Source organism: Quercus suber, unplaced genomic scaffold (assembly GCF_002906115.3).
Source record: "Quercus suber isolate HL8 unplaced genomic scaffold, Cork oak 2.0 scaffold_290, whole genome shotgun sequence".
Taxonomy (NCBI): Eukaryota; Viridiplantae; Streptophyta; class Magnoliopsida; order Fagales; family Fagaceae; genus Quercus; species Quercus suber.
This window is the reverse complement of record NW_027069746.1, coordinates 867270-880210: the sequence shown is the minus strand read 5'-3', so window position 1 is coordinate 880210 and position 12941 is coordinate 867270. Positions and strand designations below refer to the sequence as shown.

The following is a 12941-nucleotide window of genomic DNA, read 5'->3' as shown; positions in this document are numbered from 1 at the left end:
GTATTAGTAGTCCACTTGTCAAGCATCTAATGGTTCTGTTGTATTTCCGTTAGATTAGGAAGTTGTTAATTTTCTGTTTTAGTTTTTAGTTCCTCTGTTGCTGTATATATAGAAACCGGGACTCATCTAATTAATCACTTCTTACATTTTCTGAAATTGTTGAATCAGAATCTCCGTTCTCTCAAAGCTCTCTCTTCCAATTTTCTTAATACTATGGTTTAATGGTAACCCTTACTATTAAAAACTAAGAAGTGTTTTCCTGTGAGATTATTACGAAAAGTTCTGATAAATTTATAGACTCGGCTGTTATACAGACCGTTCTGGGAGACAGAAATAGTCATCTGCGATTGAAATTTTAAGTCGAAATTGAGATCATAGTCTTAATTCTGCCAGTGCCGTCATGTGGGAGCTATCTGCTACTATGGTAGAGCTTGCTTGCTAGCACTGCCATGGCATTATGTCACTAAAAGGATTTTACAAAATCTTCATAATGTACATCATAAAGCACAACAATATTAATATATTATAGAGGGTGAGGAACAGCAAAACTAAATCAAATTGTCCACCTTCGGGCTTGGGATAAGAAAAGTGAGCAACTGACTACCAAGCCAACAAAGAGAGCTGTTCACATTGTCCACTTATATGTATAAAGTTTCATGTAAAATGTTCTTGGTTATTTTTTTGGAACAAATACAAATTTTCATTCATCCTGTTGAATATTAGCTCTGATACCATGTTAAATAGATAATATTATCAAACGCAATGTGATGTGTTATACCATGTTGTGTATGCTAGAGTGGATGCAGAAGAGGAAGCATAGAATAGGAAAACTGAGAACACGAGGGTTACGTGATTTAGCCTTGACGGCTTACATCCACGGAGGAATCCCTTAAGGGCTACATCTTTATTGCATAAGAGTGTAGTACAAATCCCTTGTGTTACAATGAACCCTAACATGAGTATATATAGGCGACTAAACCCTAGACTACTAGTACAAGTAGGAATGGGCTTGGACCTATTACATTGGGCTAATATATGTTTAATATATATTTCTAACACCCTCCCTCAAACTCAAGGCGGAAGCTCGATGAAGGCTTGAGGTTGGATAAGCATGAGAAGATCGATGCCTTGAAGAATGCTTTTGAAGAAACCACAATGAAGAATGTGCCAATTGACCAATTTCGAAGCTTCAAATGAAGAAACGGAGTCCAAAATCGGAATCTACGCGAAAAACTGAGCAAGATAGGCCATTTCGGAAATTTTGACTTTTGGTCAAAGGTTAACGCAAAAAGTCAAAGTCAACAGATCAGGGTCAAAGTCAACGCTACATGGACCGGGTCGGTTTCGGGTTTTCCGGGTCGGGTCACGGATCGGGCTGCAGAGACGTTGACTCATCCTGATGACGTGGTGCTGACGTGGACTAGGGCTTACGTGTCATGCTGACGTGGAGGGATGACGTCATACCGTGACGTCAGATGACATCAGCAGGACTGCTTCGGCGCGTGGAAGGCGCGTGTCAGCGTATTCCGGCGCGTGGTGGCGAGACAAAAACCTTGGCGGCGCGTGTAAGCGCGTGTGACTTCAGATGAGGATCGGAATTTCAGGTTTCGTAGATCGGCGGACGAGAAGGTCGACAGGGCGGCGCGTGTACTCAGAAGACCATCTGGAACTCAGGAATCTGAGGTGGCGCGTGGGAGGTTTATCGGAGAAATCCACGGCGCGTGAAGGCGCGTGTAGAGGCTTCGGCCCACCGGATTTCTGGGGTTTTGTCGCGTGAGGTTGTGGAGCACGTCTGTTGTGTTGGTTTCGTCAGGCGGAGCTTGGAGTTGCGCAGATCTGATAAGTTAAGTCACGGTTCGCTTGGTTGTTGGATTTTGACACAGCACAGAGCCAAGGCGGCTGCGTGATGCTGTGGAGTCTAGATCTCACAGGCAAGCATGTGTGACTTTAGATGATGATGTGCACGTGATGATCTTCTTTGCTGTGTAGAGATGTTTGTTTGATGCCAAGAACAAAGTTTGGCTCTGATACCATGTTGAATATTAGCTTTGATACCATGTTAAATGGATAATATTATCAAACGCAATGTGATGTGTTATACCATGTTGTGTATACTAGAGTGAATGCAGAAGAGGAAGCATAGAATAGGAAAACTGAGAACACGAGGGTTACGTGGTTCAGCCTTGACGGCTTACATCCACGGAGGAATCCCTTAAGGCTACATCTTTATTGTATAAGAGTGTAGTACAAATCCCTTGTGTTACAATGAACCCTAACATGAGTATATGTAGGCGACTAAACCCTAGACTACTAGTACAAGTAGGAATGGGATTGGGCCTATTACATTGGGCTAATATATGTTTAATATATATCTCTAACACATCCAATCAAAGGAGCAAATCTTTGTTCATTTAGAGACCTTTTTCTGGTACTGATTCTTGACCCATTTGATTCCCACCGAGGTTCCGCTCTTAACCTTTTGGACGCTCACTGGTGCAGCTGCCTTGGCCTTGCCGAGTCCTGCCGATGCTGCTGCTTTCACATCTCCCATCTTGCTGCCACAGCTGTTTCCTACCTTGTTCATGAGCTTGCCATCATCATCATTGCCACCATAACCTTCTGCGCTCCATTGCTCACCCCAGCCTGGTGGCTTACTTCCCATGGTATCTGAATTTTGCTTAAAGACACAGACCCATTAAATTTGCTTTAATTTCCTCTAGTGTCCTTTAGTACAAATCTTATATTTAACAAATAAAACTACAAAAAAAACAGCCGCATATATTTTATCTGTATTTTAACAAATAAGCTACGAAAATAGTAATACCATCTATAGGAAGCAGTATATATTAATACCTTATCAACACAGTTAAACTCAGACTCAGTCTCTCCTCGGATGGGTACCATGAATATGATGAAGATCAACAATGTTGTCTTCACCTCTATCTGTTTTCTCTTCCTTGTTCTTGTTCTTCTTCTTCAAAACCCAACAAGGTACGTACGTACGTAGCTTCTTTCTTCTTCTTCTTCCTCTACATCTATACTGTTACTTATTCACTTTCCCAATACCTGCATTGCATTTTTTACATTCAATTGTGAGATTTGATCAACTGCTGAAGTTTGAAGATAAGCACGATTATCTGTTTTTGCATGTCTTATTCATCATTTTCTCCAACATGCATTAATCACACAATGTGTATGCATACAGACAACGAGTGTTATAGCTCAACTGACACTTTTTTTGTGTTTATGAGGCAAATCCCCTCTAGCCCTTGTAAACTATCAAATTATTAATAATAATAATAAAAAAATTATATATATATTGGTGGAACTCCAAGTTTGCTATTTGCTAAAATTCCCTACTATGATTATTATTATTATTATTATTGATAATTTGATAGTTAGGGGAGGGCCAGGAGGATTTGAAATGGATATCTTTGTTGGAAATTGCCAGTTGAATTACAAGACTCTTTGCTATAAGTATTTTTTTTTTTTTTTTTGGGGATAATTTGCTATAATTAGTAAGTTTTTCTTTGGTCATCATTTTGCTTAGTAATATGTTTTCCAACGCAAAACAATTACTAAACACTAACAATGCATTAGTTTCTTTATACAAATCTCATGATATTAGTGAAGATTAGTGCACAAATTATAAAAGTAGTGGTTAATCATTCAAATTTATGAGCAACTCAGACACCACAAAACCTTAGGGATGATTAGCTTAGTACTTTGTCCAATATCAGAAAGAAAATGAAGATGCTGAAATGATTTCATGAGTGTAGTATTATGTGATTCATGTTTTTTTTTTTTTTTTTTCATGTCTTTGTTGAACCATATATTTCATTTGTCAATTGTGTCAAGGTTATGTAACTGAATTTACTGGTTTTATGAAGAAAATTATGTGCATAAATGGTGTCTCGTTTCAGGGTATCGTCTAAAAGTCTATCCGCTAAAGAACCAAAACAAGCGAGCTCCCCACCTAGAGGTTGGAACTCGTATGATTCCTTTAGCTGGACCATTTCCCAAGAAGAGTTCTTGCAAAATGCTGAAATCATATCTGAGCGGCTACTTCCCCATAAATATAAGGTGTGAAGACTTTGGATGTCTATAATTCATTTTCTTTTTGATTGATTTAGTGCTATTAAGATTGACGATTTTATTAAGTAATGAAACTTATTTATGTCTTTTTATTGCTACCATTTATCTCTGCATTGCAGTATGTTGTGGTGGATTATCTTTGGCATCGGAGAAAGGTCAAAGGTGCTTACCCTGACTCTCTAGGATTTGATGTAATTGATGAATGGGGGAGGATGGCCCCTGACCCAAAGGCGTGAATGGGTTCACTAAAGTAGCCAAGAAAGTGCATAGGATGGGTTTGAAGTTTGGGATTCATGTTATGAGAGGAATAAGTACACAGGCAGTGAATGCAAACACCCCTATCTTGGACATAAACACTGTATTGCCTTTTATTCCAGCTATAAATACTTTGGAAATACCAATAAAATTGAAAATGTTAGAGCATGATTCATTTATTATCATTTATTTATGAAAGAACAAGGAAGCACGCCCAATTTAAAGTTTAATTCTCAGAAATATAAACAATGTTGTAGGAATATGTAATGCAACTACCTCAAAAAGTGTTAAGAGTTAGCTTAATAATCATTGCTTAAGATTCTGTTTTTAATTTATTTATTTTTATCACGGACGTGCTTATGAAGAGTTTGGCCGAAAGTGGTATGCAAAAGATATAGGGATTAAGGAAAGGGCATGTGCATGGATGCCGCACTGTTTCATGAGTGTAGATACCAAGTTGGGAGCAGGAAGAGCCTTCTTGAGGTCACTCTATGAACAGTATGCTTAGTGGGGTGTTGATTTTGGTAAATTGACCATTGTTGATGGAAAGTAGGCCTGCTTAGTCTACATGCATTGCCGCAATACATACTGTAGAATTAGTATCAGTTAGGGTGTTCTTGACATCCTAAGAATTTATGCATGTAGACACTTAAAACTTTTGATTTGTGCATGTTGTACAACCATAACCTTGTACAATCTTTTGATTGCATCCACTACCTATTACAGCAAATCCAATTGGACAGTCACCTGTTTGTCAGTTCAATCTTAATTTTCCACTTTCTAAGTTTGACACTGATCGCTTCTGTTTCCTTGTAGTGAAACACGACTGTGTGTTTGGAAATGACTTGGATATAAATGAAATAACCTATGTGTCAGAGGTAAACTGCATACCTCCCTCTCTCCCTATCTTTGTCTGTCTCCCTACAGTAACCATCATTGTTACATCTGAAATATTTTGTACAATATTTGCATTGCTAACATTTTACATGGTGCACCTTTGCCCAGGTTCTTAAGCAACTTGACCGCCCCATAATTGTATTCACTGTCTCCTGGAACCGGTGTGACCCCATCAATGGCCAAGGATGTGAGTGGACTAGTGAACATGGGGATGATTGGGATACGTGGGGAGATGTTGCGGCTCATTTCAATATTACAAGGTGAAAAGACTGTTCTGTTTCTGTTCAAGAGTTTAGGAGTTTAGGTTACCTTTCAATCATTATTTCTTTTCCATTTACTGCTTTTTTGACCTATCATTAGATAATGTAGAAATAAAATTTAATTTTTTTATCAGGGACTTATCTACCGCTAATATGATAGGAGCTAAGGGCTTGATGGGGAAGTCATGGCCTGACTCGGATATGCTACCACTAGGATGGCTTACTGATCCAGGTTATAATAATTTTCTTGATGCTTTTCCTTCATTCATCTCATGAAGAAAATTTTTACCCTTATTTAAAGGGCTTTGTAGGATCGAATGAACCACAATTTGTTTGGCCATGTCAGAGTAATGTTAGATAAATCTATGAACTTAGTTATTGTTTAAGTGATGTTTGCTGTACATTTTGGGCTTCTTGATCCAGCAGTATTGAGTGTCAAATGGGTCCATGCACTCAAATATGCATAACATCATCTTTAAAAACAAAAAACTCACCATTCCAAGTCCGTTGAGTGACTTCTACTAAAACAGAAGTATGTCTAGACCAAGTGGCATGGCTTCAGAAACAAGTTATACAACGTACTTCTTTACTTGAAACATTTTGTATATCTATGACAAAGCATTGGCAAGTGAATTAGAGATTTTCAAAAGTCTCAGAATATAAATGATTAGATTTGAATGCTTAATTTTAAAGTTGAGCCTAGCCTAAACGTACAAAAACCAACAATTAACTTCAATATGTTCAAATATTATAGGTTCAAATGAAGGTCCACACAGAACATCTAGGCTTCTTCCAGATGAGCAAAGAACTCAGGTATCTATATAAAACAAAATAGTTAGTTCTCTGTATCCCTCAAAATAACTAAGCACTCTATTTTGACCTTATCTTTCTTATTTTCGCAGATGACCTTGTGGTCTATGGCTAAGTCTCCTCTCATGTTTGGAGGAGATGTGAGAAAGCTAGACGGTGCCACATACAACCTTTTAACAAATCCTACTCTGTTAGAGATAAATTCTTTCAGCTTAAATAATATGGAGGCATGTGCACTCATCTATAGTCTTGGGAAAAATAAACTTCGTCTAAATAGCAACATAACATATTATTTAGTTGCTTGTGCAGTTTCCTTATATTACTAGTACGAAGAATTTTAAGAGTATTGACGGCCAGTCAGGAAGATATCTGACCGATGTAAGTACATCGGATACACATGTTTTGAGCCTCACAAGCTGCACAAATTCAAAAGCAATTGGGTGGTCTATTAAAGCTCTGGACCAAAACCTTGAACAAATCTGCTGGAAAGAACACTTAGGAAGCAAGCATCAAGAGCCATTTTGCCTATACAAGAAAGAGCCTCAATTTTCATCGTAAAATTGCTTTCTTTCTCTGATCTGATAGTATCAAAATGTTTTTTTAAAATATTTTCATGTTTACTTATACTAAATTTTTTATATCAATGTTTAGTTATATAATTACAAATTAATTTCAATACATTTGTTCTGATGCAGAGATGAATGGATGTTCCACAAACAACAATATCAAGGGAAACTCCAATTATTTGCAACTGATAGAATGGAGTTTTGCCTGGGGGGTTCTCCAAATCAAAAGCTTACTTCAAAAGAGTTAAAGAGTGGTGCATTTGCACCTTGCAGATGGCACACAAATCAGGTTTTTTTTTTTTTTTTTTTTTTTTTCAATATATCATGAATAAGAGATGTTTCAAACAAAATAATATAAGTTTTAGGAAAAAATGTAGGGAGTAAACTATTATTTCTGGATGACAGATTCATCCGTACTTTTTAAAAATCGTGTGCTTTGCCTTTGTATCTTAATTTCATTATTGTGTTACTTACTCTTAGCTACATTTATGAATTGATGTTGGAAGTTAATGCATTTAGTCTTAGCAGATGTGGGAGCTGAGCGTTAATGGAACTTTGGCAAATAGCTATTCTGGTCTATGTGCAACAGTAAACTCTATCAAAGGTGATAGATTTGTATACTTGTGCTTTATTTTATAAAATGTTGCAAACAACTTTGCTAGTGGTCCCATTGTTTCATATTTTTGAGTTACTAGCTGATTATTTGTGCAGCTGAAGTCCGTCCTGGTGGAACTCGTTCTTGGATCGCAACTGGAAGAAAAGGTATGAATCCCACACCAACATAGAACTCTAATTTGTAGAGCCCCATAGCTGTGCATTTCCGCCAAGTGCAAGACTATTTTTTTTAATTAAAAAAAATGCATAATTCTATTCTTCACATTTTTAATGATTTTTTTTTTTATGAATTATAAAATAAAAAGTGCAAAACTCTATTCTTCATGCTTTCTAATGATTATTATTTCTGCCTTTCTAGGAGAAATATATGTTGCTTTTTCCAATCTGAACCCTGAGAGGACAGTAATATCTGCAAAGATATCGGACATGGCTAAGGTACTTCCTGGTAAAAACTTCAATGGAAATTCCTGTCAGTGCAAAGAAGTATGGAGTGGAAATGACATTAAAGTTAGAAAGCAGACCATATCAAGGGGAGTAAAAGCCCATGGCTGTGCTCTATTTGTCCTGAAATGTAAGTTGGCAGGATTAATTTAAACTAAGATGTATGAAGTCATCTATGCTGTACCACATACAACGAAGGCGATATGTATATGACAAAGTGCTAAGGCAATGATAATTCTTTAACACTCTACTTCGTCTGCATTTTGATTATGTCTTTAGGCTAGTTGATGAGAATTATACCATTGCTCTCGTCAAATATTATGTTCTTTCTCTCTCTTTTTGTTTAGACTAGTGGTATGAATGAATTAAATAAGAATTCTGTATATGTTTTTTTTCTTTAAGAAAAAGATTTCTCTGATATCATTAAAATCCTGGTCTGCATGAGTCTAAACAATCTGGAGTTATTGGTTTAAGATGGGTCAATGATGTAAGTAATGCCCTTTTAGCTAATTTGGGCTGGCAAGTTGGTTTTGGCAGCAACAAATTATGGGCGCAGTTGGTAATGCAGAAACACAATAAAAGTTGGGCTTTGCCTTTCACCCAAAATGACTGGTAGCCGATTCGAATCAAGAAATTAGTTTTTCCAAAAAAGAGAAATTGTGGGTAAGGCTGCTTACCACCAATTTTCTCAAACCCCGCATAAACGAGAGTTTTATACATTGGGTAGACTGGGTATGACCTTAATCATTGGGTTTAGANATGTTAGTAGATGGTATTCGAACTGTTCCCAAAAGGTAATGGAGGCGTGCAAAGGTTGGTATTACAAAAACTCCTAAAAGGCTAAAAGTTTACACTTCCTTCAAGCATCAATGATTACTGATTAGTACTGATGCCTTAGTCAAGATATGGGATGATCCATGGATACCTTCCTTGACTTATTTCAAACCTCAACCTAGGTCGTGTTCTTCTAGACATTAATTGAACTTGTAGATAAGCAAACAAGACAATAGGATCATTCAGTAACTGCTAATCAGATCCAAAGAATTTATTAATTTATCTCGATCTAGCATTGAGTATAAGTTGATCTGGGTTTCCTATGGCCAGAGAAAATTATACTGTTAAGCAAACCTACCTCACTAATCAGGCAAATTTTCTTCTTCAACAAAAGCCATCTACCATCCATAGTAGGAAATTCAACCTCCCAGATTCCTCATGCCACAAGTGTAATGGCTATACTAAAACTCATGAACACCTCTTTTGTCTTTGTCTATTTGCAATTACAGTTTGCAATAACTCTATTTGGCCTTTTAACTTTACATTATTACATCTATAAATTTTGTTAGGATCTTAGTGCATCTTGAATATTTGTGGGTTAAATTCTATTTGATTAAGAGGTCAAAGTGCTGAAGCTGGAATTGCTGCATCGAGAATCTCGATTGAGCAAGAAATGTCTATTAGGTGAAGTACAGTTTTAGAAAAACAATTAACCTGCAATCTCACCTGAGTCTCACCTGATACTTGATCGAGCAAAGATTGCTAACCTAAGAGAAATCAGTTACACCCATCCAATTAGCCCTGTCATATAAGAATATAACCCTCTAATCCCAAGAAGTTGATGTCGCGGAAGCCTGAAGAGAAGCACACACGATGCTCTCTTGATGAAACAGAAACTAAACTATTAGTTCCTGGGTAGTAAACCTCGAGTCCACGAGGGGTTCCTTGAATCCACAAGGTGATAGGTCTGGAATCCACCAGAGAATACAATAGACATAAGTCTGAATTTTTATTGATAATAAACTATCACTGACTTGCCTTTGGAGGCTACAATGTGTTTAAATAGTAAAAACAAAACCTAGGGTAACTAGAAACCCTAAGGCGGCTATGAAAGCATATAAAACCCTAATTTGACTAAATAACATTAAAAATACCTAAAAACAAGGAAGTAAATGCCCTAAACCTAAAATAACGAAAATTACATAAAAATGCCAAATATAAAAGATTACAGAAATTAATTAGAATATTTTGTCCTACATCAGACCCCTCCACTTGAAATAAACTCGTCCTCGAGTTCATTCTTGAAATCTGAAATCTTCCACTCCAAATAAACAAATACTTTGAATGTTTTAATAACTTGATCTGGTTCTGAAACTTGAATTTGTCATAAAGTGTAGCATAAAATTTCTTCTTATCTATCTTCAATTTATTTGCAACATCAATCAACAAAGGGTTGATAGTAAAATTAAAATTTTCTACTCCAAGAAAATCAACATATTGTGTAGTCATCTTCAACAAATCAACTGAGACCTGAGGATTGTGAGTTGTGGACTCATCCTCATATTTGACCTCAATTGAATCTTCCACAACGTTCTCAATAATTACCATCTCTTCATTCCTGTCATTATTCACAATCAACTCAACCTTCGTTTCTTTGACCTCTTCTTCAAATTTTTGACAAGTGGTATTTTCAATCTTCAATTCAATAGCTTGTAGCAAATCTTGATCTTTTTTAACCACTTCAAAATTTTCTTTAGAAATAGGTTGCTTCTTCTCAACCCTCAAACCCTTTCCTTTACTTGACACATGGACTTGCCTGTCATAATTTTGGTTTCGAATATATTGCTTTTCATATGAATATACAGATTTATAATCAACACTTGTATAATCTAGTATATCATAATAGTCATTAGGAAACCATAAATCAATTAATACTCTTTTCATTCTTTGCCAAGAGCGAATTGGATGCTTACCTCGTCGCTTTCTATCAATTTGAATGTCTTCCCACCATTCTTCTGCTTCATTGTCTAATTTATTAGATGCAAGCCGCACCTTTTCTTCATCACAAATCTTCCAAAAATTAAAATACTCTTCTAAATCAAGAAGCCAGTCAATAAAATCCATCCTACACATATCTCCGTCAAAGAATGGAATTTTCTTGTAGTTAGGAGTGCGTCTTTTAATATATTGAACATTGTTGTTGCAAGATGATTTCCTAGCAAGAAGAGTAGCAATCTTTTGCTGGATTTCACCTATAATTTTCTGACTCTTTCCACAAAATTGGTGATTCTCCTCACAAAAATTAAGGAACTCAGCCCTAGTGAGGACTGGGTTGTTGACGTCATCATTGCCGTCATTGTTGTGGTGGTCACCGTCTCGCCGGTTAGCCATCAGACTAGGGTAAGTCAAGGCTCTGATACCAACTGATGTCGCGGAAGCCTGAAGAGAAGCACACACAATGCTCTCTTGATGAAACAGAAACTAAACTGTTAGTTCCTGGGTAATAAACCTCGAGTCCACGAGGGGTTCCTTGAATCCACAAGGTGATAGGTCTAGAATCCACCAGAGAATACGATAGACATAAGTCTGAATTTTTATTGATAATAAACTATCACTGACTTCCCTTTGGAGGCTACAATGTGTTTAAATAGTAAAAACAAAACCTATGGTAACTAGAAACCCTAAGGCGGCTATGAAAGCATATAAAACCCTAATTTGACTAAATAACATTAAAAATACCTAAAAACAAGGAAGTAAATGCCCTAAACCTAAAATAACGAAAATTACATAAAAATGCCAAATATAAAAGATTACAGAAATTAATTAGAATATTTTGTCCTACATCAGAAGTACTAGACCCAATTCATAGATCGAAGAGCTAGAGAGCTACCTATTTTCCTTAGGAGTTTTTCATTCAGTAAACACTTTGCAGTGTTTGAGTGCTTGTGACTGATTTTGGAATTAGCTATTGTGTTTGTGCATCAATGCATATATTATTTGTCTGATCAAATTAACAATTGGGCTTAATTTAATAAATAACATAAAATTGATATAAGCCATAATTTAGGGTCTAATCGCTTTTGTAATCTCTCAAATTCTCTGCCAATCATTGAATGGGCTCAAAATGATTCTCAATCCATTTAATAAGTACCTAGGTGTTGTTAAAAGACGAGCAACACTAGCACACTTTTTGCTGCTATATTTTGTGATCAGCTCTGGCGGTCTAGAAGCAAGCTAGTTCATGAGGGCCTTGACATTATTGAAGGTAATGTGAATGCCAATATGCTAAATAGCTGAGCACTGATTAACCAAATTGGGTGATTGCTAATCTTTTGTTCTTGATATGAAATTCATGCTCTATGTTGTTGGAATGTTGGTGACTGTCAATTTTGTTATATTCTAAGAAAGGCAAATTTCTTAGGCTCATAATCTTATAACATGGGCTATATCTAGTAATGCCTGGCAGCCCACTAACGTTCCTTCTTGGGCTTTTGTTGAGGAGTTGGGTTTTTAATGCAAGAGGAAAAGATATTATTGAAGAAAATTTTAAAAACAGATTTGATTTTGAAGTTGTTAATTAAAATAAGCATTGAAATAGACAACAAATTAAACACAAATTTAATTGTCACACATAATTATAAACTCATACTTTTTAGTCCTAGTATCCATATTAACAAAAATAAATAAAAATATGTATTCATCAACATAATAATTTAAAGGAGTAATTCATATGTGTGTATATATATATATATATATAAGACATTTAAATAGATAATTTGATTAAGAGTAAATGGAGTTCATATAAAAGATTAAAAGATGAACAATATAGTTGAAAATTTTCAAGAGAATTTCTTTATAAATGCTTCAATTTCTTTCGTATACAAGAGTTTCTATGAACAAAAAAAAACATTTATTTAATTGGAAATTTGAACCCACATTTTCAAACACACCAACAGGCATTTTAGAAAAATATATTTATGCTATTAAAGTATGCCTAATTTGCAAACTTCCAAATATTTTGAGACCATGTTTATTAAACTTACAGATTGGATGATTACTTGTGTTCACCTAAAAAATAAGTTCCCACATAAGCAAGTCTATATGGGTAACATATGACTTCGTGCAATAGGCACTTCTCCATAGAAAATTAGAAATTAGGGATAAGCAAAAGTTGGGTTCGGATGCAGATTTGCATGCAAAGAATGACAACGAATTGGGCAACGTTGTG

At 35.9% G+C, this 12941-nt stretch overlaps 1 protein-coding gene across 1 annotated transcript; it reads left to right on the top strand.

Annotated features, from left to right (window-relative positions):
* The first annotated feature begins 3891 nt into the window (after positions 1-3891).
* LOC111996137 (alpha-galactosidase 1) lies at positions 3892-8203 on the top strand. The gene is given in 16 exon segments (XM_065782135.1): positions 3892-4083; positions 4215-4320; positions 4323-4445; positions 4692-4874; positions 5167-5228; positions 5356-5382; positions 5384-5450; positions 5453-5507; positions 5642-5739; positions 6262-6320; positions 6410-6544; positions 6627-6871; positions 7013-7172; positions 7412-7487; positions 7595-7645; positions 7857-8203. Coding segments are annotated over 16 exon segments (1860 nt in total). The 5' UTR covers positions 3892-3906; the 3' UTR covers positions 8093-8203.
* The last annotated feature ends 4738 nt before the right edge of the window (positions 8204-12941 follow it).